The sequence below is a fragment of the Chiroxiphia lanceolata genome, chromosome 18 (genome assembly GCF_009829145.1).
Source record: "Chiroxiphia lanceolata isolate bChiLan1 chromosome 18, bChiLan1.pri, whole genome shotgun sequence".
In the NCBI taxonomy this organism is placed as follows: Eukaryota; Metazoa; Chordata; class Aves; order Passeriformes; family Pipridae; genus Chiroxiphia; species Chiroxiphia lanceolata.
In genome coordinates, this window is record NC_045654.1 from 8,902,918 (window position 1) to 8,929,713 (window position 26,796).

Below are 26,796 nucleotides of genomic sequence, written 5' to 3' on the forward strand. Positions count from 1 at the left end.
CCATGGGTGAAAGCAGGGTACAGGACAAGAACATCCTTCTGCAGGCACAGACAGATGTGTTCCTGCCCACCTCAGCTCCAAGGGGCACAGACCGCTCCTGGGGCAACCACTGCAGGCACTGCTGGCAGCGAACCCCCTGGCAGCTCCTCTCGCTGCCCGATGGCACTGGGGCACTGGTTTGTCTCACAAGTGTTCATGACAACTAAAGGTTGAATTTGGCCCTGCAGGAATCATTTACCAGCTACTGAAACACTGCCCAGACTGGATGGGGATGCAGCAGCAAGGAGCCACACAAGACACAAGGCAGTGTTGTGAGGAGAATGTCATCACATCCTGCTAAGGCTCCGGAGGGACAGTGTGACACTTCAACATAAATTTCTTCCAGTTCTGGCCGTGACCACACAAGAACCCAAAGATACTTTTACACCAAGTGCAAATTCAGCCCAGATGTAACCTCAGGGACTTCAGCAGAGTTTCCTGTAGGGCTGAGCCTGACCCACGTCGTCTGTGTGTAAGCCCAGCTCAGAAATTCTCCCTGGGTAACTGTGAGAGGACCCTGCATCTGCACAGCTTGTCACAGGGATGCTGACACTGTCCTGCAAGAGGCACCTCAGCACCCAGCACGGCATTAAAAGCATTCACAACAGCCGGGTGAGACAGCTGGTGACAGCAGTGGCTTTCGGGGTCTCCAGGGCTGCTGTGCACTGTGTGACTTTCAGTTCACTCCCCAACCCATTTGCTAAAATTCACAGCAAACAGCAGAACTGCTCTCGCCTCATTCACATTTTAGAATCTTTATTTTTATGATGATCTTTGGAGTTTTTAAGGCACTCCTCCCTCCACAGTAACTCAGTGCTTAGCCAAACTACCAGGAAGACGAGAGACTGCTGAACCCTCAATTAAAAAGTACTTTCGTACTTATACATCTGGAAGAATACCATTGTCAACCATACAGTCTCCCTATTACACGCTGGCTATGCACACAAACTGATACATTCATAAGCTGAAACATGAAAGACATCATCAATATACAACAAAGTGACTCGCTGCAATCCTGCCACCCTCCCCAGCACAAAGGCAGGGCCTCTTCCTGTCACAAGCCAAGCCAAAACAAGACCTGGCTCAGATGGGATGTCAAAACGTCAAACTGTACGTACTTAATCTTTGCACTTCTGAAACAGCCAAGATCCTGTGAAAAGAAATTATTACAATTCTTTCCTTTTTACCTTTTCAAGCTCACAGGAAGGTAAGTTTGGACATTGCTACCCTCAAAAATTTCCTGATATCACAATGCAGCTCAACTTTTTTTCTTTCCTTTTTTTTCTTTGCCATCTTCCAGTTTCTTGAAAAAGCCCTCTCTGCCCCGTCTTCCTGGCTGGCAGGTTGTGCTGTTTGGAAATGATCCTTTTCCTCTCCTTACTTCGTACTGCCCACATCCCACTCAGTTCCACACTTCGGCCTTGTCCCTTGGCTAAGCTTAGCAGGACTTTCTCTGCAGACCTTAATCACTGCTCCCAGATTAGTTGGGGTAGGTGTTGCAGACAGATGCACGGTCCTTCCTCTCCCACACCCAAACTCCCTGCCAAACTCTGGCTTAGGAGTATCATACCGGATCTTGAAATCAAACTCCGGGGTCTTGTATGATAAATCAGAGCAATTGCTGGGGCTGGGCTGTACCTCCTTTACTCATGGCAAGTCTGGGGGGGATAATTTGCCTGATGATTTGACAGCGCTTCACCTACAGAGCAGATGTTACATTGACAAAAATCATGCTTGTTTGATGGGAAACAGGATGACGTCCTCAGGAGAAACTTCCCTGCAACTCTGCAGGCATCCTTATGAATCCTGAGATTTTCCCAGCTAGAGAACTCGCCCAAAAGAGCTGGCCTGGGGCTGCTCTGACCCCTGAAGAGCCAAATATGAAGTAAATAAGAAGTTCAAACTCTCTGCCCTTTATTGCTTCCTTATGATACTTAATGAGCCCTTCCTACACTCATATGTCATTCCTGCTCCACTCCCCAAGCCACACAGTCACTAGAAATATTCGGGTCTGCCTTCCCTCTGTTTTGCTGGAGGATTCTCTGAAGGACTGGAGTTGAATAGTGGTATCACAATAGGCTGAAGCCGGAGGTTCAGCTTTCCAGCCCTTAGACAGACTCAATGCCCCTCTCTAACTCAGTTGGAAAGCTGCAGCTCAAATTTCAGCCTATGTTAAGTCACTGTTCAGCTCTGCTCCTTCAGCAAGAGAGAGGAAAGCCAGCAGAGCCTTTTTCTAAAGCAAAAAAACTGTGGGGGAGAAGGACAGGGGAAGGAAGCAAAAACACATGGAAATTGTTTTTTGTGCATCACAAGGAGCAATGAAAGGCACAGGCAACTTTTCAAACATGCCAGAATAGTTTAGTGTGATTTGTAACCAAGAGGAGGTTTGAATAAACAGCTCAAACATCAACTTTTTTGGAGGGGGAGGAGATACTTAGGGCAGCAATGACCTGCATGAAGACCCTGCTGTCCCCCTTCTGACTTCTGCAGAGGATTGACACATTTACATCATTTTGTATCACAGAACCATCGATGTGAACTACTGACACCCGCATCTCATTAAGGAGAAACAAAGACTTAACAAGGGCTTCAACATCAGCACGCTGCTGCCCCACATCACAGCCCACAACATCCCACCCCAGCCAGTCCCCCAACGCCAGTGTCCGCTACAGAAAGTGCCTGACCCCACACACCACTCTGGCATCCACCCACCTTCCTAAACACACTCAGAATTGGCTGCAACCCACTTGCACGAGAGCAAGGACAGCAAATACAAACCCAGAAAGGCAGGAGATGAGGCATGTCTTCCTCATTGTTTTTCAGGCAAACCAAGAGTATCCCCTCTCACGCCTGCCAGACCAAGCTCAAGGAATCAAAACTCCATTCCTAATTAACACATCATCAGGCCCCACGGGCCAGGGACTTGCCTCCCAAGAGGGGAGCCTGGGCCAGCCCCAATGATGAATGAGAACTCAAGCAGCTGAATTGTTTCAAACGCTAAACTGGCAACTGCAAGGACAAGAAGGTTTGGAAAGGCCCGCAGAAAAAACAAAATATCCAGCGCGGTCACACTGTTTTCACTGTGTAGCACCGAGATCTGCACTCTGTTACTGCTGCAGAGCTTTCCCTCCAGTCTCTGCAAAGCCCACAGCTACCAGAGCAGCTCCTCCTCTCCCAAAATGCAGCTGCTTCTCGGGTGAAAACCTCATAACTGCAAACCACTGGAGGGAAATCTATTCTGCCAGCTTAACCCCGGCAAAGTTTCATGAGTAAATTAAATTGATCTACCACGCTCGGGACATTTACACGAGACCAGCCCTCTTGACTGCAGCGTTCTTGTACAGCAGGGACAGCAGTTTCATTCCCTTGCATGACCATTATAAACACTGAGGAGAAAGGGCCTGGCATTTGCAAAGATCTGTATTTTGAGTGTTCCTTGACACAGCAGAATAGGACCCACACGTCCACTGCAGTGATAGTCACATTTGTTGCAACAGACCTCCCAAACAGACAGGCCATGCAACATAATTCCTCTGTCTGCTGGCACCACTCCACACTGTTCCGCTCTCGCTCTCCCTTCAGCCACAAATGCCCCAGCAGAGGCAGCGAGCTCTGCTCTATTATTGGAAGACTCAGTGGAGCACATCCCCCACAAGTCAACTACCTCCCCCTTCCAACCGAGCAAAGGGAGTATTAAAACCCAGCAACTGTCTCCCGTTTGAACCAGATGGCAGAAATAGCTGGAGAGCTTTCAAACATCGTATACACTCAATACTTCAGTGCAACATGAAAGCCCCGTTAAGCAAGAGTGTGGCTACATACACACCCCTGCTCAGGGACCACAGCAATGGCAGAAAGTGCTCCATTAACTCCTCTAGTGGCTTAAGTGTCTGTCAACACTCAGGACATTCACACAGCATGAGCACTGGCCAAACTCTGGTGGCTTGTGCAGTCCTTGAGCTCTCCTGAAGCTATAAATTGCAGCAGGCTGATATTATAAACATGGAAAGCTGGAGACTGGCAAGTTGATTAAGACCATCACTCTGTGTCACGTCTAACTCATTTCCAGCTGCCTTGAGTAAAAGGAAGAGCCACCAGAAACCTCATGCTCTGACGACACAAAGACGAGCGCAATCCCCTGCCCTGTCCAGCTCCAGGGGCAAGCACGGAGCTCCACAACGCAGTTCCAGCTCACTCACCTCGTCCATTTTTTCTGACGTTGGAGTCTGGTCACCAGGCACCATCTCCTTAGCCTCCGAGGTCTCAGTTTTGGAGGTCCTGCCCAGCTGATCACTGGGAGTCATGCTGGCCTCCGATGTCCCCCGGGAATTCTGACTCAGAGAAGCTGTCCCAGGGATGGGCTCGTCGTCGTCAGAGTCAGGTAACGGCGTTGGGCTGATGTCCTCCAAGCCCGTGCTGGAAGGGCGCGAGGAAGGCGTCTGCCCCCTGAAACCGGGCTGAGAGTTTGAACCGTACGGTGTGATGGGAGAGAGCTGGGAAGAAGAGGAGGAAATAGGGCTACCTTCCATTCGGATCTCGTTATCCGAGTCATGCTCGTTAAGAAAGGGTAACTTTGTTCTCTGCTCTTTCAAGAGCATCTCAATCCTTGAGTCTAAACTGTTATGCTGCATTTCAGACTCCATGGTGGGGGTGCCAGGGGTCTCGCTCCTCTCTGGAGTCTGAGAGAAGGATGCTGTGCTCGGTTCAGGAACAGAGTTCGAGTCGGGCAAGGGCGGAGGCTCCTCTGGTTTCTCCTTCACTGGGACAAAATCGATGCTAGGGGCAGCACTGCTTTCCACAACCATCTCAGTGGGAGGGGGCGCAGGTCTCCGGTACTCCGTTTCCCTGGAAGTTTGGGGAAACTGCTGCTCGTCGGATTGGGGAAATACAGCTGGTGGTTGGTAGGGAGAGAAGGCAGATTTGTAGCTCGAAGAACTAGAGTGGCTCAGGGGAGGAGTGTGAGAGAACTGAACTGGCTCCTGCTGATGGGATTTGTACGTACTGAACTGATGCTCCGTGCCTCGGAACACACCCGCCGAGTTGTGCACGTAGTGATGTTGATGTCCCGGGCGGCGGTTGTAGGCATCCGTAAATTTTGTTTCGTGTCTCCTGGGTTTGTACCCACTGTCCTGCCCAAAATGGTACACAGGCGTTGTCTGACGGCTGGAATAGGTGGAATCCTGGGAAAACGGCGTCCCTAACCGTGGGGTGTGAGGTGTTCCTTGGGACTGCGGGGTGAATTGGCTGTACGAGTTCGGGGTGTCTTGCCGACAGCTGGAATAGGCTGTGTCGTGGGAGAAGGGCGTGCTGCTGTTTGGGGTAACAGAGGAGCCCGTGGAAGAAAGGTTACTGTCTTTCAGGCGCTTCAGGGAATCTGTCAGCTGTGAAAACAGAACAGAGAAAAGCACCTAAACACACACTTTTACAAAGATATTTGTCTAATCCGTTTGGTTTTCAGAGGAGTTGAGTACCCGAGAGTTCACACTGATTTCCACGACCAAAATATAAATAGGTTACAGAGTCCCTGAAAACACAAACCATTATCCATTATTAACAGTTCCCTTTGATTTAAAAGAAAAAGGCAAGCAAAGAGGAACTTGTCTGCAAGAGGAGGAAGAAGAAAGCAGACAGTTTTCCTCATAAGCTACACCCAAGTGCATCAGGTGAACAGGAGACTTGCTCACCACTTTTATCTGAAAGAATTCCAATTTCTATCAACGATGTAAGGCTTGTCTAAATTGCATATAGGAAAGAAAATTTAAAAAGTCTGAGATGTGAGATTACCAATTTATCTTTTTTTGTGAACAAATCAAAACATGCAAAGCAGCAAACTGCCAGCCTGCAGCCAAACCTCTGCAGCAGAGCTGCCCCACCATCCTCTCTTCCAAACATTCATCTGTAACAAGGGAGAAGGCTACACATATAAAAGGCACAAAAAGTTCTCAACTGCCAAAAGCACCTTTTTAAAGCCCTTCCCGAAGATGAATGCTCAGGCAGAGCACTACTGACTATGGCATTTGAAACTGAAACCCTACAAAAACCTACAGAGCAGCCAAGTCATTGCTCTGCAACTCACTCCACAGGCACGTTCAGGGGGTTTCTAGGAGCAGCCCTGCTCCAACTCAGACTCTGCTGAGTCATAACAGTGCCACACTAATCATCAGCTCCGGAATCAATTTTCCATAATGCAAAGCAGGAGCTCAGTGAGAATCCCCCTGGTAGCAAGAGAGGCAGGACTGAGCTCCAGCTCCCCAAAATCACATCAGGACAGCAAACTGGTGAGGCTACAGGCTGGCTGCTCCTCTCTCAAGCACAGGCAGGTAGAGACACCTGTAAAATGACCTGCTTGGAACATGCCAGCAGCAAACTCAAGCTGAGCCCTCACCTGCCTGCTATGCTCACACACGTGTCACCCACTCAACAGTGTGCACTTGCTCTTGGTGTGACCCCCTAGAGACCACGACCACATGGACATCAGGAAAGTTTCTTCCTCAACTGTTCTAAAACCCACAGAAATGAGCAGGAAGCACGTGGTTGGTTCTTGACAACAACCACATCTCTGCACCTTTGGTGTAGACTGACTTTCAGTGGGGTTTGTACATGACCTAGAGGCAGGGACTGCAGAACTGTCAGGTCTTTGCTGCTCTGCATGAGGGGGAAGGCAATTGTCAGGAGTATTTCACTAAACTACAACAGCAAATAAGTTTGTTGGTGGATTCTAGTGTCAAAAACATGATGCAAAACAGCTGAAGTTACCCACAAAGCAATAATTTTGGTGATAATTGGGAAAAAAAATCAATTCAGGATAATAATATAATACAAAACCACAGCATCTAGAGAAACAATCTGAAAGATAATTACAGAAGGGACTACTTTGGGGGATACCATCAATTTGCTGCTAACCCTGAAAAAGGAGTAAGAACAAATCTGTCTATTTTTATTTGAGATATGGAACCAGCAGAAATGAGCAGCCAGGCCCTGCTCATAGCAGGGCTCCCAGCAAAATCATTACTTGCCTCCCTCCTGCCTTTAAAAGCACCTTGCTGGGAGGTAAGGAAGAACCAACCTCTTCATGATTTTATTAAAAAGATACTGAGATTTTGCCTGGGTGATGTTGGGATGGTTGGTGGGAGAAGAGGAGAAATTTATTTTTTCAGATCAATGGAATTTCCATGTTCAAGGTATAGCTCTCACCTGTCCTGAGAATGCCTGATCTCAGAATTAATGAAATCATGACATTTTAAGAGCACAGAGAAGTAGAGAAAAGAAATCCCTGCCAAATCTCTTTCAAATTTGATGTCTTAAAGTGGGTTCTTAAGTCACAATGAGGAGCCAAAGTACATTTAGACAAGTCAAAGAGGCTGACAACTTTACACAAACAGGCTTCCCTTCCCCCTCGCCCTCTCATCCCAGTGGGGATTGCAGGGAAGCAGGTAATCGTACAAAGCCATGCAGAGAATTGTGCCCTAAATATCGAGGGACCCCTGGAAGCCCTCAGGAATTCTGCCCACTGCTTTTATTAACAGCTGATTCCAGCAACTAATTAAGATTCTGGAAAATTGATGCCACTATTGAAGCTCAGTTCCCTTCCACCTTTTAGCCTTTAAGCAAGGCTGAAGTCCGTGAGCGCTGAGATTACACACCACAGACACCAGGCCAAATGTAGCACTGTAAATCATTCCCCTGACTTCAAGGGAATAATCTCATCTCAGGGACAGATCTGATCCAGTCCTAACTGCAGGAATTTCTGATGTTAATAGGGCACATTCTGTCGGGTTTGGAGGCATTTTTCACTCAGAAAGACAAAAAGCACTTCATGTGCTATGGAGACACAGATCAGCCACATGCTCTGATTCAGAGGTACATTTGCTATGGCAATTATGAGCAAGTTATATTTAAATGTGAATTAGCAACATCCACTGGAACTATGGCAAGACAGGAAAAAGAAGCTAAATTAAAAGTGTTAAAATGCTAACTTTAATGTTTGGAGGAAAAAAGTTATTCTTAAAAAAAAAAAAAATAAAAAGCCAAGCACACCTACCTGGAGAGCTTCATTCCCAGTTGGGGACACGTCCTGTTCGGTGCCTACAGGGAGGGTCTGAGGAGTGTAAAGACCATTAACGAGCAGTTCATAGAATCGCATACGGGTCTCACCTGCACAGACCACAATGTGAGAGTTGATTAAACAGGAATAATACAATCTTGGTGAAAATACACATTCTTGACACCCACATGACCCTGCTACCGCTCCCAGCCCGCTGCATCCATGCAAGAGAGGAGCAGTTATCACCTCTGAGCTCCCAGGGATCATTTTTAAATAATCTGCTGGGCAAGAGAAGTCAGACACTCCCTTCTCCAGCCAAGACAAGGAGGCTTCTAAATCCTTTTTCCTCTTCTCAGCCTGCTTGGCAGCTCTGCTCCTTACCACGCTCTCTGGAGCGCAGCCGTTTCCCTCCTCTCCAAAGTGCCAAGCAAATAGCTTGCAGATTTGAGAAGTGAAACTCTCACCCAAGGGAGAAGCCTCTGCCAACACCCAGAGCCTCTTCAGAAAGCTCTCCCTGCACACCTTGCTCGTAGAAACTGCCTGTTACTAATGCAAACACGGTGCATGGGAATGCTGAGGACAAAACCGTTAATGCTGCCTTTTCAAAACACACCAATTAATCCTTTTTCCCCTCCATAATTTAAGGAGTACTCAGTAACATCCTTAGAAGAACAAAGCCAGAGAAGCAAACTGTCCCATACAGTGTTACTGACCCTCAGCCTTTTCATTCCCAAAGTCTACAAAGACCCAGTTTCTTAATACTGAATTTTTCGTTACTACAAAAACTTAATCCTACTTATTCTGCAGTCTGTAAGAAATCTGTCATCAGCTTCAAAGGCAACAGAATCAAACCCTGAAACTGTCTGAATTTTGCTCTGAAAGATAAAGAATACACAGAAAAATGGACAGACCCAGCACCTGAGCCCAGAAAATTAATTCAGGCAATATCTTCCCAAAACCAGGACTACTTTCATGCAGAAGTCCTGTAGGATTAAACCTCAAACTCCCTGTGAATCACCCCATAAAATCCAAAAGCAAAGCACCCCTTAGCACAATTCTATGTAGTGAAAGACTTACTTATCTCAAACAAATGCTGCAGATGAGGTTATTTGGGTATCAAATCTCATTTCACAAAAGTCCTGAGCCATCCTCAACTACATAAACTGTTTTAGCTCAACTGAAGTCATGACAAAACAGATCTTTTCACTGTAAGAGCTTGAAGATATGCTTGAAATATTAACACACACCACCTACACCTAACACAGTGCTGTGCATATAGAAGTGTTAGGCTTATTTTCATTGGTTTTTGAAAAAATACACAGTAATTGTTACAAAGTTTCATAATTCTTTCTGAATCCCCAATATAATGCAGGAAAAGTTACAGTTTCAAAGAGGTTTATGAATGTGAAATGAGTTCTATCTATTTCTCTAAAACAGGCAATTATTAATTGTGTCCAGCCCATAAATGGATAAACTGAGGCAAAGAAGTTGCTCTAAACAAGCCTGTCTTAGATGAGGAGACTGGATTTATTAGTTTCAGATTCCCAGGTCTATGCTCATTCCAGATAGATAAAAATGACACTTTCACCCCTAATATTTATTTTTCTACACTATGAAAACAAAGGTTTTAACCAACCTTTCCTTCTCTTGAAGAGTGAAATACTAGAAAGAAATGTTAAAACTGATATATATATTTTAAGTGTGCCCTAACCTGCTAATGCTATTTTAGGAATTCCATTTTTACTTGATTCTGACAGATTATAGCACACTGACAGTCCTACTCTTTTAGAATGAAAGAGAAGCAACTGTGTGAAAAAAATACATTAGAAGCATAAAGCTGGCAAAAAAAAACCCCAGAAATGCAATCTGAAGCAGACTTCAGTGTTTTCTCCCAGGAAACAGAAGACTAAACCCCCCTCATTTTCCTGATGTGCTGCAAACTTTCTGGAACAGCTGCCTGGTCAAGACTTGCAGAGTAGTTTATAAATGGAGGAGAACAAGGAGGAAGGTAGTACAATCAGCTTGTTTAAAATTACTCTCATTAAGACATCCACCACTTATGAGCCAGCTTTAGCTTACATTAGTAAATCTGCAGATGGTTAATTTGTTCTTAAATGTGATTTTTACCTTCAAATTTCAAAGCAGGGGAAGGAGTCTGTCTGTAAAAATTAATGATACTAGAATTTCAAAGTATACACATGTAAGGTCAAGCTCACAATAGAAAATATTATACCACTACTGTGATTTTTCTTCTAACAGTGGTCAGTAATGTCAACAAACATCCTGTTCTAGTCTATCACATGTGGCACACCGACTGCTGTGCTGGTCTTGCACTAAACTGTTGAAACCTTTTAGTACAGAACAAAAATAACAGCATTTTTAAGAAAATGGTGTTAGCAATGTCCTTTCCCAAGAAGGAGTGCAGCAAGTCAGTTTTAAACTAGAAATGCCACCTTTAGAAGGAAGAAGTACAAGCAGCAACAGATCTACACCTCCTCAGCTTTAGATATTTTATAAAATTCAGGCAGATTTTAGCAAAGCCCTTCCCTAACACACTTGGAGGAGAGAGAACAGACTAAACACAATGCCTTCACACTTCCAGAAACTTTATTGGGCTCCCGAGGGCTCGGGTGTGGGGCTGGGAGCTGGTTACTCCAGGACAGGGAGTTCCTGTCACTTTAAGAGCCAGTCTCACACTTACACACTCGCACACCCTGACAAGTGCTGCGTGTGCACTCTGCTGCCCCAGCCTCCAGTGTGCTCTAAGTATCAATGAAATGCCAGGCACGCAGAGGACAGCACCCAGCCCTGCTGCCGCTGCCAGAACCCAGGGATTCGGGTCCCAGGATCCACCAGGACTCGCCCAAAAAGCCCAAGTTTGCAAAAGGCGGGTGCCCCGGGGTCCGGCAGCCCCGGCAGGTGGCCAAGAGGGGCCAGCCTGGGGCAGGGAGATGGGGGACATGGGAGAGCAGTGAGCGGGGACAGGGACGGGCAGGGGACAGGCAGAATGGCAGCATTTTGCAAATTACAGGGCTGTCTCTTAGCAACAGACAACACATTTGGCTCCACGTGACTCGCCCAGGCCCCAGACACCAGACCCGCTGCCGGCTCCCATCGTATTTTTAATCACCAGGTTCCTGCCCTCTGCAACAGCCTCCGTGGTGGAAGAGGGATGGTCAGGGGCTCTGTAAACCCCAAAACGCGTGAGGCCGGAACGTGCCCCCTCACCTTTCGTATCCAGCTCCACGTGAATGATGTTGCCCATGACAGAGGTGTTGTGAAGGTGCTGGACAGCCTCCCGGGCACCCTTGACAGTGGCAAAGATGACTTTGGCAATGCCCAGGTGCTTCTTGTTCTTGGGGTTGTAGAGAATCTCCACCTCTTCCACTTCGCCGTATTTCTTGCACATGTCGGCCAAAAAGTTTTCGCGGATGTTGTCGTTCAGCTTGGCAAAGGTGACCTGCTTGGGAGGCACTGGCCCCACGTAAAATTCATCAATCTGGAAGGGGCACAAGGTGGGGAGCGATACAAACAATCATCATTGTTTAATGAGTGTGGGGAGGGCCTAAGGATGGCACGGGAGGGAGAGGGTTAAAACATCCTGCAAACTTTGGGGGGGAAAAAACCGCTTCTGAGGCTCTGGGATGAAGCTCAGAGCTGAGCAGAGGCTCTGCTGCCTCAGCCATTCATTGGAACCGGCTCCTTTCTGGGCTACTAAGATGTATTTTGAGCAGCACTGTGAGTGGAGAGCCCCCTTCCACCGCCCCCTGCCCAAAAAGCCCCAGCTCCAAAACCTTCAAGTGATCTCGTTAGACAGATGCATTGATTTCTCGTTATCCTTATAGAAGAGGATTATTGTTAAACAGTTTGCTAAATAACAATGTTAACAGGAATATGACTGTCATTTAAATGGTCCATTAAACTATTTGGAACTGAGGCTTCACTACCAGATAAACAAGAATACAGAGCTAAAACCAAAATTCAGGGCAGTACCTTGAATTTGGGGACAGACAGCTCCAACTCCTTAGTTTTGGTCCATATTCGCCCTATTCTGGGATCCCTGACACAATCCACAGGAGCGATTCCAGAGTTCTAGGAGGAGGAGGAGGAAGAGGAGGAGAGAAAACACAGAAGCAGCAATAATAAGGCTTGAAATTTAAGACACAAATAAAAGAAAAAATAAACCCCAAGGAAGCACGGGCTGTCTCATGGGAAGGGGAAAGCGCACACACACACACGTGTCAAATTGCAATACTGCTGGGAAATGCACACAGATTGGAAACACAGGAAAAAGCCGCAGGTTTGGGCTCCTGACAGTTGAATACACAGTGTCAGGTGGCGGTAACTTTGGTGGCTGTGCGTGTCCCCCCAAGACCCCCCTCCCACACACGGCGGGAATTACCACGACCCGGAGGGACCCCCAACCCCCAAAACGCCGGTAACACGGAGGCGGGGGGGGCAGGGGGAGACACAACACAGTGAGGGAAACCCGGGAGCCCCCCACTCACAGGCATGCTGAAATGTTGCCCATCGTAACGGTAGAGTTTGTGCTGTCCTTTTTTCAGAGCCGGGTCAATAATCAACTTGTAACTTCTCCAATGGTGATTTCTTTTCTCGACAGAAGTGCTGGCTTGCGTGCTGTTCTCCATTCCGTTGATCCAACCTGGACGGGGGGGGGAGAGAGAGGAAGGGGGAATAGGAAAAGAGAGAAAAAAATCACACGGAAAACCATAAAGTTAAAAAAAATATTCAACAAAGACCTCTTCGTTTCGGTGTGTTTTTTTTTTTTTTTAACGAGCCGCCCGCTCTACACACCCAGGCAGGGAGGAAATCCACCGCGAAACGAGCCCCAAAATGGGGGAATTGCCAGCCGGGTCCCCCCTCCACCCCAGCCAGACAAGAGGCAGAGAGGGAGAAGGAGGAGAGGAGGAGGAAAAAAAGAAACGAAGGAGAGGAAAAAAAAAAAAAAAGACCCAGTCTCACTTGAACTCTGCTTTTTGCCATGATCTTCAGGGTGCTTGGCTTTTTCCCCCGCCTTGGTCTCTCGGAAAGACATCGCGCTGGGCGGCCGATCGTCTCCGGGCGGCGAAAGGCGAGCTCCCGTCTCACATGGGGCCGGTTACCGGCGCGGGCTGCCCGCCAGGCTCCTGCCTCCCGTTTTCGCGAGCCACCACATATTGTGTGTGCTCGCTGCTGGCGGCGGCCGGGATCCCACAATACACCGCTGCGAGCGCCGCGAACGCCTCTACCCGCGCTCCGCCGCCTGCACATTCACGGCGGCCGCGCCGCGCAGCCCCCGGCCCGCGGCCGCCTGCCGCCGCCCCGCCGCCGCCGAGCGCCGCCGCATGGGCCGCCGCCGGGACGCGCGGGTTTTTTTCCCCTCCCCGCCGCGGGGCTAACGGCATGCGGGGGGGCGAGTGGAATCTGCCCGCTGCATTTACCTTAGCGCAAACTGTTTCTAAACAAGATGGACCTATAGGTGGGACAAGTTGGTCGGATTTTTTTTTTTTTTTTTTGCTTTGCTTTGCTTTCTATCTTTTTTTTTTTTTTTGAGGGGAAGACTTCGGCGAGCCCGGGAGACCGCGGGGGCGGGCGGAGCGCGGACCCGCCGCGCTGCTGCGGCGGAGGGGTGGCGACACACTCAAGGCGGGCGGGGGGGGCTGTGTGCGATGGAGGATGAGGAGGAGGGGGGAAGCAGTTTTGCTTATTAAAGGTCCGGAGCCGTCGGCAGCCAATCAGCGGGGAGGTTCCATTTTGTTTTCGGTGCGAGAGGCGGGCGGGCGGCGCGGTGCCCCCGGCGCTCGGCGGGCGCGGGGCCGGGCGGAGCGCGGCGGGCGCATGGCGCGGCCGTCCCGGGGCGCGGGGCCGCGGCGGCTCCGCGAGCGGCCGCGCCATTGGCTGCGCCCGCCGCGCTGCCCCGGCCGCAGCCAATGGGAGCGCGGCTTCCATGGGGCCTGAGTTATTAGACGGCGGGGTAAAAGCGCCGCGCGGCAGAAGCGGCCAAGGAAGGGCCGCGGGACCCGCAGCCATTTTTCTGCAGTGGAGCGAAATGGCCAAACTGGGCTTTTCCTTTGTTCCACAAAGAGGGGAATCCGCCATGTGAATCCGCACCGCGCGCGGTGGTGGGAGCCTCCATAGCGCGGGTGCCAGACGACCCACTGAAGAAGGAAGATTTATAAAAATAATGCCAAGCCCTTAACCAAAAAAAAAAAAAAAAAATTTAATGCGGACTTTTTTTTTTTTTCTCTCCTCCCTTATGATTCGGGATCCATCTTTGTCTTGTGTAACTAGGTCACGGCACACCCTATGTCAGCAGTTAACAGTTTCGAATGCCAACCAAAAAAAAAAGTAAATACATGATTTTTATATTTTTTTTCGTTGTTTTGGGGGTTTTTAAGCTTTAAGCAGCTTGATGGCTGAACAATAAATTTGAGAGATTTATCTCCTGTGTTAAACACTTGATTCCTGGCCATTTTTATTAACTCCTTTGGTGCTTAAAAGGTAACGTTTTAAATATAGGTATAGGAATAGTAAATTCTGGCAAAAAAATAAGGCAATTTTACTATTATAAGCTTTTTTCCTTTCTCTTAAGTTGTAAGTACCCAATCCATTCTGTCCTTGCTAAGTGTAGTTTTCATGTTAATGTTACTGGAGTGGTCCTTATTGCTAAGCTTTCATTTGCATGTCTTATGTTTTTATCTGTTTAAACCAATTTATGCTCTTTTGAAATATTTTACTTATAAAGCAAAATACCTAGCTAAGCTATGTTTATAAGTTGTTTAGAACCAGTAAATGTTAACTAGGTGTTTTCACACTGACATGTGCAGCCTAAAACTATTGAGGAGAATATTTTTAGTGTCTGCGTGCTCTGTGGAAAAACACTGAACGTCCTTTTTATGTACAGAGTAAATCTGCCACAGGAAGGTAGATTTAAGCCTTGAGCAGGAGTCCTCGCTGCGTACGGTCAGTCAGCATAGCTGGACAACTTTTTCTATAGCTTTTTTCCCCCTTTTTTTTTTTCTTTTTTTTGATGCTAGACCACTGCCATACAAAGATCCATAACTTATCTTAACAAGATACGCTTTGGCTTGCAAACTTACGAGAGAAGTGGTGATACAGATCATATATACTTATAGCCGTTATTTTAAAAAAGAGTAACAACTTCACCTTCAGAGCTGCATTCAACTATGGTGCGCGGGTAAGTAAGTAAAACCCTTTTGCCCTTGCAGAGGAACATATAGCCCAGGCCTGTGGCTAATGGTATTGTCCTGGGTGGAAAGATCCCAATGGTCGTCTGAAAGCGGTGGTGATCTCCTTCTCCTCAGAAACATCTAACAGTGCCTCTGAAACGTCTGTTCTCAGGGAGGGATTTGATTTCTCTTTCTGCACAAAGCTCTTGGTCCGTCCTCAGCCCTGGGTGGTTTGGTTTTTTATGCGGAGAAACGCTGTGGATCCATTGCAGGCGTTACGTGGCTGTTAACTTGAAAGCACAAAAAAAAAAATAAAAAATCTGCCTGTGAAACAGTAAGATGTTAGTGAGGTTGATGTTAAAAAAGGCGAGAAGGCGGTGGTGGTGGTGGTAGGGATCCCTTACATGTTTTATCCGTCTAATTACAGAAGCTCGACAAAAAACAGGCAACAAAATGGGAGGGGGTGTTTTTCACGACGGTGATTCTTAATGGCGGATGTCTCACTAGAAAGCACTGTAAAATCCTTCATACCGAGAGGCAGTGACTTGGAGAGAGGGGGGGAAAGGAGGTCTGGAAGTAAATCCAAAATGAGGGAGTTTCCTTCCAAGTGAGGGACCCTTTGCAGCCTGAGTGTTACAGATGGAGGAGCCGTGACGCAGTTGATATTCACAAGCAGTTGTGCTTTAGTGCCGCCACCCAGCCCACGAAATGGCCTCCCTGCCGAAGTCTGGTGGGTTTATTATGTGAGAGGCTGCAGCAGCACCGTGTCCCGGCCGGCGGGAGGGGCGGCCGGCGGGCGGGCACGGCGCTCCCGGTCGCGCTCCGTGCTGTGTGGGGACAGCCGCCATCATGGCTTCTCCTTCCCTTCGGCGTCCTCCTCAGCGCGGCGCGGCGGGCTCTCCCCCGCTGCCTGGCGGCGTCCCGAGCGCTGCAGGGAAATGGTGGGTTTGGGGTGGTTGTTGTTTTTTTTTTTTTCTTTTTTATCCTTTCTCTCCCCTTTCCCGCCCCCCCCTCCCCTTCCCCCAGAGCTTTGTGAGGGGCTGTGGAAGGGAGCGCCGGCTCTTTCTCCCCGCGCACAACATGGCGGGAGCGCCCTGCGGCAGCGGCGCTGGCGGAGCTCCAGCCGGGCCGGGCGGGGGGGGCGGCCGGCCGAGAGGACAAAGGCAGCTCCGATACAGCCGGCGCAGCCCCGGTGCTATAAATAACGCTGCCCTTCCCCCGCCGCAGCCTCCCGCTCGCTTTATAAACAGCAAAAGATGGAAGTCGCCTAGTGCAGAGGGGAGGGAGGGGGGAGTTAAAGAGGAACAAACAGCGGCTCCCCACACGCAAAAAAAATAAAATACACACACAAAAAAGCCACCAAATTCAAAGCCTGGGCAGTGTGGGGGGACGGCGGGCAGTAGCAGCAGCGCTGGCCGCGGGAGGGGCCGGGCGGCGCCGCCGCCTCCCCGCCCGGAGCGGGTTTGCCGGGGGAGCGCGGCCGCCGCTCCCGTCACATGGCTCTTTGTTGTTCTCCTTCTCTGCCCCTCCTGGGCTGTTCCCCCCCCGCTCTGCCATCGCCGAGCCGGGGCAGCCGCTGCCCTGCCTCCTCCGGCCTGCAGCGCCGAGCTCGCGGGCCCGACTGTGCTGCAGTGGAGCCGCCATGGCCCGCCGAGGTGTTACATGTGCCGCCTTTTTTTTTTTTTTTTCTTTGCCTTTTTTTTTTTTTTTTTTTTCGTCTCCTGAGCAGATTCTGCTGCAGCTCAGCTTTGGGTGGAGGCTGGGGGTTATCTCGGAGCTTCACAAGCCTCGCTGTGCTCTGCGGGGAGTTGCAGCTCGTGCTCACTGCAGACCCAGAGTAGGTGAGCCAGGAAAGCCTGGCTTGAGCAACCACTTCAGAGGGCAGGACAGGGAGGAAAAGCAAACACTGTAGAGAGGTGACCTCCCTGGTAAGGCTAGAGCAGGACCGTCCTGCGGACCCTGAGGGAGGGAGAAGGTAAGTGGCTGCTTGGCAGAGGCTGCCTGCGGGAGCGGCATGTGCCGGGCAGGGCGCGCCCTGCCCGCAGTTCTGCGGCTCAGAACCAGCCGCTCCGTGGGTTTGTACAGCCTGTGCTGTGGTATGTGCCGAGGCTCAGGGCTGTTCCCGTGCGAGGGAGAGCACTGGGTGCTGCCGCGAAGGAGGCACCGCAGCCCCGCGCCTTTCGCAACGACTGCGCTCATCGCTCCATTCCTCGCTCCCCCCCTCGCTCCTCACCGGGTCAGGCTCTGTCGAGAACAAGCGACAAACCGTCCGCACAAAACAGAACACGTTTCCATGGAGGGGGAAAAAAATACCAACAAAAACAACCAACAAAAGCGTTTCCGCAGTGCCAGGCTGGCTCTGAAGCGCTGCCTCAGCGCTGTGAGCCCCGTCGGGGGCTCCGGGGCCGGGGCCGCCCGAGCCGCTGGAGCCAGCGCTGAGCCTGGGTCACAGCGGCTCTCAGTGACCATCTGCCAGCAAAATCGGAAGGAACGGTGACGTTATTCTTAGCAGAACACCATTAAAATGCTCCTCTGGTATTTCTCAATAGAGGTGAAAAGCATTTCAGCTTCCTGGAAATGGCCGAAGCTGGCGACGTGTAGATCAAAGTACGGCGCAGAGCTGGGCTCGGCTTTGCAGGGGGGGTTGAACTGCAGTGAAAACGTTTCTGCAGCTTGCATCGTAGTGAGTTAAGTCAGCACGTGAAGCGATTAAAAAAAAAGCAAGTTTTAAACAGCATCGGGCTATTAACTTTCCTGGGATTTAAAATTTATGTTTAAATATATATTTGGCTGTTAGCAATACCTGCATTTACGAGTAACATTGGTCTGTTTAACCCTGAAGCAAACCAGCTCTGCCTAACGCAAGGCTTTGAAGCGACACAGCCAGACCATAATACTGTGGGAGCTTAGACAGCTTTGTCTGTACTTGCATCTCTCTGCATATTTTTCCAGGACTCTGATCTTTGTCTGCGATTAATCATTGTCCAGGACGGCTGTTCCCGATGGTAGGATCCATGAAGTGCTCCAGCTGGGAGAGGTCCTAACGCCTGTGCCTGGCTCTGCGTACGTGCAAACCAGGGCCAGAAATTGCTGGGGCAGCAGGGGCTGGACAGCGAGCCCGCCGTGCCCCCCCAGTGAATTGTATGGGTCCTCAGCACTTCTGGAAATGGTTTTTGTAAGTCTGAGATGAAAATTTCTTTCCGTTTTTTAGAGTTTCTGAATGACTATAATGTTCAATGTAGTTTAAAAGTCGCCAAGGCAGTTGAGACCGGTTGTGCTCTCAGAGTGGGTGGTTTCATGGCTGCTGAACCTCGTATCTGAAAAGCAAAATGTTCTGGTACAGCGTGTTTAAATCCCAGAAAGGTCAAACCAGACTTTCATACTTGGGTTAGACTGACCCTGGTGTGCTGCATGAGACTCTTTAGATAAAGAAAGAGATCTTTCAGGGAGAAAGAATAAAAAAAAAGGTTTTTTTTCTCTGAACAGCTTGTGGTGACTCTGTGCACATTCTTGAAGCAAAGGGGTTTGTTCTTGCCCGCAGCGTCCCTCCCCGGCATTGTTGAGTGGAAAACTCTTATGCTAATTATATCACTGTCTGTTATCAATAAGAAGTGATTTAATTTCTTTGGCAAAGTGTTGCAACAAGAGCAAATTAGATTGAGAGGCAAAGTGAAATAAAAAATATGCAGCTGTTCTGCTAAACAATGATCCTGACTGTTTACAACATTTTGTTTTAGACTGCCTTGTACACAGAATCCTTTATATTGAAGCTTTTCAAGTCACAGTCCATTGCTTGTGCAAGGAAACTAGATTAACAGATTATAAAAGACAAAAGAGACCAAGGTTCATCTGGTTCGACTTCCTGCATTATGTAGGTCTCGGGATTTTTGTGAATTTGTTGCTTTTTCTCATTTGAAAGAATTTAACTGCAGCATACCTGCATCTTAGATAAAGGTCAGATTTTCATTTTAAAATGGGCTGTGAGAGGCAGTAAAATAAGAGTAAATTTTTTCCATCAAACTCTACCTGCCAGACTAGAAATCAAAGTACCTTTTTAAACTTGTCTAGTTTCTGTTTTCAGTTTCTGGATGTCTCTGCCCTTCAGTGTGCTTGGTGGAGGAATGCTCCATGGGCAGATTTTCATCCCTGTGTAGCTGTGCTCAGGCTGAGCATTTGATACTCCATTGCAGACTGCAGAGCTCCCCCTCGGGTCCATCTTTACTAATCCTGGAATTGTTCCTGCCTCTGAACGCTACAGTTTGTCACCATTTTGATCTGGGCAGAAGGGGACGGAGCCCTCGGCAGGGATCAGACCCAAGCCAACAGCCCTCCTGGCTGAGCTGTCTCTGTCAAGAATCCAGGGATTACACCAGCTCATGTTCAGCTGGTTTCCCAGCACGACTCCTAAAATACTCTCAGATCTGCTCCTTCTTGGGATGACAACCCTGTGCTGTAGGTTTGTGCTCTTTGTTCTGCATGTATGGCTTTACACTTGTTCCTCCTGAAAAGGACAAGCCCTTAGCGTTCTTGCTTGCAATGGCTTTTTTTTTTTTCTTTTAATTATTTTTATTTATTACCCCCTCCTGCTACTGCAAAATGTCACCTACCAAGTTGGTTGGTCGTGATTTTGTATTTTCTCCAGATAAACAACTGGTTGTGTCTCCACTGTGGGTGTTTCCTGGTTCCGGGTGTGTGTACACACACCTGAGCCGTGTCAATATTGTGTCAGGAGGAGGTCTGGTTGTACAACATCCCTTGCCACACCCCAGTTTCATGGGAAGAAAGCCCAGCTTAGGAGCTGGAAGGGAGCCAGGAAGCACACTGCAACGTTTGCTTGCCGTGGTGTCTATTATGTAGCCATTAAATAACCTAAGGCCCAAAACAGGTGGTTGCAGACCCATAAAGGAAAGGTGACACCTCTAGGACACGGTGGTTACAAAGTGCATTTTGAGACCTTCCTGTTAGATGGGGTTTTTTTAGAGGTGGTGCCTCTACTATGTGTTCTCTGCTCAGCTGTTCGTTCAAGACCTAAATACATTTGAGACTCCTTCCCCACTGCCAAATTTGATTGAGATTGGAGGGGGAAAATGACATAGAACTACACAGTCACATTAGACGGTTTTATTTTTAGGAAACCAGGCTAAGAATATCGAAGGAATATTGAGTAGGAATATGGACATGATATTTGCCTGTTCAGTTTTTATTGCCATGAAATTTCCATTTCTTCCTGAGAACAGCAGATGATCTGTCTAGGGAATTGTCAACCAAAATAAGCAACCTCCTGACAGGTTTCACCTGTGTCCCAGCATGCTCTGAGGGTACATGGGGTGTGAGCCTTGAACAATGACAGGGAATCACTAGTTGGCTGTGATGTTTGGCTGCTGGGGTACAGAGATACATGGTGATACCCAGTAGTGGAACAAACATCTACTTTTTTTTTTGATGGACATGTTGGATATTTGCCAGAGATGGGGGTTTTTTTGTTACTTTTTAAGCTAGATCTGTTCATTTTATACCTGTTAGTATTATGACAAAGCCACCTCTGTAAGGTAGGGAGTGAGTGCTTTCAGAGATCTAATCGTTCTTGAGCTATAAAGGAATAAAGAAGCTGTTTCAACACCTGACTTGCAGAATGTTTTGTGGTTGCTTTTTGCCCATTGAAATGCAGCTGCTATTGAAACACTGTGATCCCATCAGGATGTAGAACCGGTTATTTTTTAGAATGCTTTCAAGCTTATAAAAATCATGAAATAAATCAAGAAGGTTGGCAATTCTAATCAGCATTCTAAAGCCATCAAATCACAAAACAGTTCAGTGCTTCATGGCCTCTGAACAGTACAGTTTTACAAAAAAAAAAAAAAAAAAAAGAAAAAGGAATGAAAAGAATGTACCATTTAGAGAAGCTGGGCGCTTACAAAGCTTGCATCAAAAGGAAATGAAGATACAAATAAGTAATCTAAAAGGATATTTATGCATTAATTACTTGTGTCTCTGGACACATCATTAAACAGTCTGGATGTGATGGTAGCTGGGGACCTGGAAGCTTTTTTAACACATGCAGCACATACAGGGAATGTTCTGATTACAAGTGATGGAGTATAAAACGTTTTAGCCAGAAACTGATGACAAAAATCAGATGGAATGAGTTGAGCTTACAAATCAGAGCAGTTTCTTCTCGCTGGTGTGATGTGACACAAGACCAAGACTGGTTTGCCCTTGACATTGTCACCATTGCTCTCAAACTTGCAGTTAAGGATTTGCATCTTGATTTATTGTCTGACAGGGCAGTTGGGAATACCCCAGCTGCTCCCCAAGCCCTGGTTTGCAGCAGAGTGGGCCAGAACGGGCAGGCTCAGGGAAGGTGTGCCATCCATCGCCTTTCTGTGCCGCTGCATCACGGCAGCTCCCAGTTGCTAAGCAGCTGCAGAGCTTTCTCTGTACAAGGGGAGCAACATGGGTTCCCCTTGATCAGTGGAGAGGAGCCAGCAGCATGGAAACGGGAGCAGTGGCCGTAGGAACATCATTCCTTTCCTGGCTGGCTCGGACGCCAGAGTGGAGCGAAGGGACACTCGGTGGCCCAGGAGCGGGGGGGGCAGGAGGGGAGGGCAGAGCCAGCATATGTGCACAGCAGAGGTTACAAAGACAGCAGATCCTGGCAGAGCAGGGGGCACACACCAAGGAGAAAGGAATGGGAGAGAGGCCAAATGCATAGTTCGGAATAAAAAAACCCCAGGAGGAGAGTGTGGCATATGGAGAGGGGAAATAAAGCAGAACTTGCACAGCCTGCAAATAATTGAATAGAAAATACAGGAAGAGGGAAGGAGCTTGATTCATTACTGCCCTTCATCTTGTGGAGACAGCTACACCCAGGAAGAGGAGGTGTGGAATACAACAGCATCCTTCATGTTTCACAGTGAACTGTAGGTTTTACATTTCAACCCCTACCATTTGTGGTTTTCTCCTTTCACAGCCCCTGCCTTTTGTTCAGACTTGATTCCTGCAGGCTCCATTCTTATCTTTGTCTACTTTTTGATTTATTTTTGTGCTTGCTTTAGGTTTTTTGGGGGAGTTGTTTTGTTTTTTTTTTTTTTAAGGTAAGTTTTAAATTAAGACACCCTTTCCAGATATTTTTGTTATTTTCACCTTCGTGAGGGCAGGCCATTGCTAGCTCCTAACTGAAGTTAGTTTCTACTAAATCCACAAAGCAATCGCTGCTTTTCTCCCCCTCTCTCTCCTGGGAGCTGCTGGTGGAGAACAGGGTTCTCTTTGCTTCCCAACACCTTCCCCTGCTCGTTGTCTTTCCCTTTCCCTGCTCAGTGCCTGCCAGCAGTCCGGAAAGGCTCACGGCTCGCAGCGTGCAGGAAGCGGTTCCTGTGGCAGTAAATTATCACCAACGCCTGACGTGTTGCATAAAGGGGAGCACAAAAGTGTCACGAACGTCTGGGAGGGGGGGTTGTGACCAAAGGAGAACCTTGGTTCCACCACGGCCCCGCCGCCCACGTGAAAAAGCACTTTGTGGTGTCAGCTCCTCACATGCAATTGGTGTGTAATAGGAAATGCCAGTGGAGCTGGGAGGGAGGGAGGGGAGCTGGACATTCCTCCCTCTGGCTTCTCCAGGCAGAGGACTGAGGGGCGCAGTTTGGGAGGGTGGGGAGAGGAATTTAAATTCCTGCAGCTGTTGCTCTCCTCTATGACCAGCCCTGGCTTGCTTGGAGGCCTTTTGACTGAGAACGCTTTTCCCCTGGTCCAAAATTGAGTCCTAAAAGGAAAAGGGAGGTGCCCACCCAGATCTACAGTGGAAAGGAGTTGCTGTGAGCTCTGTGTGTGTGTGTGTGTGTGTGTGTGTGAAATTCAAGCCAATAAAATACTTGACAAATACACAGCCAGATGTGTTTTGTACTTGGAAGATTTTTGTCTAAGATGTCTGATTCAGGGGAATGTTATATTTGCTTCCTTCTTCCATTTGCCTGGAGCCCTTATCTTTGAACAGGCACTGGTTATACTATTGTTAGACTCCCAAGACCATTAAAGGTCTTTGGGCACTGACATTTTACAAGCAAATTCAGCTGCCTTTCACGCAGGGGCATTTTTAGCATTATGAGAGATGTAAGTTTAATTAGAACAGTTTTAACCAGGAAATCTCCCTGCCTTAAGAAATCAGAGCTACTGTGTTAATCCCAGCAGGGAACTGGGAACTTGACAAAGTGCCTGTTGTTAGGATGAGAGTCAGGAAGGGTGAAATGTGTGTAGGAAGGGAGAAATGCACAGGAAATGTGCCATCAAGGACAGCGGTGTGGAGCTGTGCAGGGCAGGGTGCCAGACCCGTGGGCTGGAGCAGCACTGTCAGGTTGCTGCTCTCTCTGTTCCTGCCCTCACCACCCCAAACCACTGCTGTGATTGCTCCAACACCTCCCTGACCTGCTCTGGTGGCTCACAGTGAGGACATCCAGCCAGGCCACTCTGCACGGTCAGCCTGTCCAGCTCCCACAACTCGGGCACAGGCCAAAAATCGCAGCTCTAAAGCAAACATGACACAGTTACAACCATTTCCAGTGCCTCTAGTTATTAATTAGCCTGCTCTGAACATCACTCTTCCTGTGCAGGCTTTGCTCTGGCCGGGTTATGGCTGTTCTCAGGTCTGAGAGAAACTCAGTCTGGGCCTGTCCTTTGCCTGGCAATGCTCAGACAAGCCACAAGTCCCTCTGGCTCCTGCCAAAACTCCATCTCGAGGTATGAGCAGCTTCCCAGCCAGATAACAGCAGAGCAAGCTTAGCTTAGCTCTCCCCATACATCTAACACTCCACGAAAAACAGGCAGAAATTATGGTATGTCCTATTGGGATAGAAAGAGAGGATTTTATCATCTCTTCAGTCTGCCCTTGCTGCCTCCTGTGGGAAGTTTGCACAAATATCAAGGGGAGGATGCACACTTCATATGTTAACTGCCTTTTAATGTCAGTGCATTCACTACTCAGCAAAAACCTGCCCCTATTTCATCCACAGTCCTTTTGCCATCTTTTTTGCTCCTCCCACGAATATTCCCAGTTTCCCCACATTGTTGTCCAAAACATTTGAGAGCCAGGTGCAAGAGCGATGGCTATTGCATAGCCAGTGCAGGAACGAGGGGTTGATCAAAGCCTGACTCTTCCAATGGCTCTGAAAACCACACACTTGCTCAGGCTGCACTGTAACTCATATGGCAGAAAGCACATTTAGGAAGCCAAGCCTGGGTTCACTTGAACTTGATGTTCTCAAAGCCTTACAAAAAAAGTACAACTCCACATATTTCAGGTTTAGTGGAATCCTCCAGCTGATCTTTGGGGAGTGTAACCCAGATTTGGCCATCCACAGTTGACTCATCTACTCCATATTAATCCCTGCTGTGTAAATTAAAGAAGCTGAATGCAACTCCTGCCCTGGTGCTGTCGTCATCTTTATTAACATACACTCCTCTTGGATTCAGTCCTCCCTTGACTCTGAACCAGCAAGAATATTAAAAGAAAATCTCTCTCTACAAGGAATTACATAATTTGGGAATGGAGAAGAAGAGCAAAGTGATCTGAAGAAAGCAGATACTGTGGAGAGCACTCCAATTTTGAAAAAATAACATTTCAGTGCTTGCTGGGTCAGGTGGAGTGTTGGGTAATGAAAACACGGGGAGGCATAAGCCAGAGGGATTTTAGGGGTGTACACTAAAGGGAGTGGTCAGATACTGCATTGTGTTGCAACATCCTCTTTCCCTAAATTTCCCAAAATTACTTCCTGATGGGATTTATTCTCTGCTGCAGATCTGGATGCAGAAGAGCATCCAATGGTGACTGATTTCATGCAGATCTGTAGCTGAGCCCTGTGCTCTCTCTGAGCCACGAGCAAGGCTGTGTCTCACTCCTGAACCCACTGCCTCTGCCTGTTCCCATGGTAAAACCAACCCCAGCTACCAACGCAAACACAACTGCAGATCTCACCTGAGAGAAGGCGTTTTGAATCCCTCTGTCAAACCTCCAGATTCAGTTCTCAGCACAGAGGATGAGATCCAGCATCTCTGCAATGGCTCTGCCAGCCTGTGTTGTCAAATTCCTCCCCATGGCTCAGGGAAGCTGTGCCAGCACATCTGGGAGACACACATCACCCAGCTCGGCGGGGGCAGAGCCATGGAGGTGTTGGCAGGCACTGGTGTGTTCATTTCATGCTTTTCAGAGATCAGTCATTGTACTTGATGTTCCAGAAAAGCAAGGGATGATCTTAACCTTGTGTTACCCATTTTTCACAGCAGAATTTGGCTTGGGAGTTCACACTTTAGTGAGCAACAGAAACTTGAAACTGCCCCTAAGCCCCTGCGGTATCAGGCTGAGGCTTTACCACATTGATTTGCACCCACTTCACTTTGTAAAGTGGGGTGTTTTTTTCCCCCCACAGCTGCAAAGCCAAGAACTCAGTTTCAAATGAAAGGTGAGATTCTAAATGCAGCATGTTGGCCACGCCTGTATCAGGTAGGCCATGTTTGGCCCACGTAGCTGGCACCCCTGATTTAAAGCATACCAGAGAAAACAACCCAAGAAACAGTCTGTGTTCCTTATAAATAGCTGCTCTCTAGGTAGTCATCAGTGTGTGGTTTATGAATAAAATCTGTCCAAACTACATCAAAGTGCCTGAATATTTGCTGCCTGATTTTGCTGAGTTCTGTGTCTTAATTCAGCTCACACCTCCCTTTGCAGACCCTTGTCCTGTTTTGTTTCACGGCCCTCTGAACTCTCTGGTAGCATTTGGACAGATTTTATTTAGTTTATTGAAAGATTTTTACACTGATTTAGTGCACAGGCTACTTGAGCCAAGTGCAACAGGAACTATTTCTGAGGCATAAAAAGGCAGAAAGGAAATTTTCTTATTGAAATATCATTTTTCCATATTACTTAATAGTCTAGAAAGTTAATGCCTTTCTGGCAGCACTTCCCACTGGGAAAAAAATATGGTTCCTACTCAGCCAAACAACAATGTAATAATGTTTTAGGTTGGGTTAAATGTCTTAGAAACTGGCAGGTGTCACAGCCGCCTTGCCTTCAGTGAAAAAAGCAATTGAGAGCCCTTATGGAACAAGGGATTTACATCAGTAGGGGCTACTACACAAAAAAACCAGGCACATGGCAAGGTTTGAATAGATGGTGAATCATGTGGCCCAAGGGATTTTTCGGGGTGGGGGCGTGTGTGTAAAATATCAGGCCATGAGGACCAGATGGTAGAGCTCTGCATGTGCGAGAGAAACAGCAAGAAACTGCAGAAACGGAGACAGAGAAGCAGCTGAGAGTGAAGGAGACTGGGAGCTTTGATTTTGAAAACTGTATTTCCAGGGTTTACCGAGGGTCAAAGCAGTGCTGGCACTGCGAGGAAAAGCACAGCTGAAAAACAATTTTGTACATTTGTTCTGTAAACAAAGTGAATCACCTTGAGTGTACACCTGCTGTGTCATGGCCTTCTCTTACACTGACACTGTCACCATAACTTTGTGTGTGCAGCTGCAGTTCAGCTC

General features: G+C 48.1%; 1 protein-coding gene and 2 long non-coding RNA genes across 4 annotated transcripts in view; 2 read left to right on the forward strand and 1 right to left on the reverse strand.

Moving 5' to 3' along the window:
- SETD1B (SET domain containing 1B, histone lysine methyltransferase) overlaps nt 1-13,139 on the reverse strand; it is a 62,461-nt gene extending 49,322 nt beyond the window's left edge. For both annotated transcript variants that reach the window (XM_032705389.1, XM_032705388.1), the window contains exons 1-6: nt 13,067-13,139; nt 12,592-12,746; nt 12,077-12,175; nt 11,312-11,582; nt 8,081-8,193; nt 4,239-5,420 (exon numbers count right to left, since the gene is read on the reverse strand). In XM_032705389.1, coding sequence (XP_032561280.1) covers nt 4,239-5,420; nt 8,081-8,193; nt 11,312-11,582; nt 12,077-12,175; nt 12,592-12,746; nt 13,067-13,139 — 1,893 coding nt within the window. The remainder of the gene's footprint in view (nt 1-4,238; nt 5,421-8,080; nt 8,194-11,311; nt 11,583-12,076; nt 12,176-12,591; nt 12,747-13,066) is intronic.
- A 908-nt stretch (nt 13,140-14,047) lies between these two features.
- Nucleotides 14,048-15,605, forward strand: LOC116795686. The gene is made up of 2 exons (XR_004360129.1): nt 14,048-14,584; nt 15,313-15,605. It is a non-coding gene; the product is annotated as an uncharacterized LOC116795686 (long non-coding RNA).
- Nucleotides 15,606-16,947: 1,342 nt separating this feature from the next.
- On the forward strand, nt 16,948-23,151 carry LOC116795685. The gene is made up of 2 exons (XR_004360128.1): nt 16,948-18,448; nt 19,011-23,151. It is a non-coding gene; the product is annotated as an uncharacterized LOC116795685 (long non-coding RNA).
- Nucleotides 23,152-26,796: the final 3,645 nt, after the last annotated feature.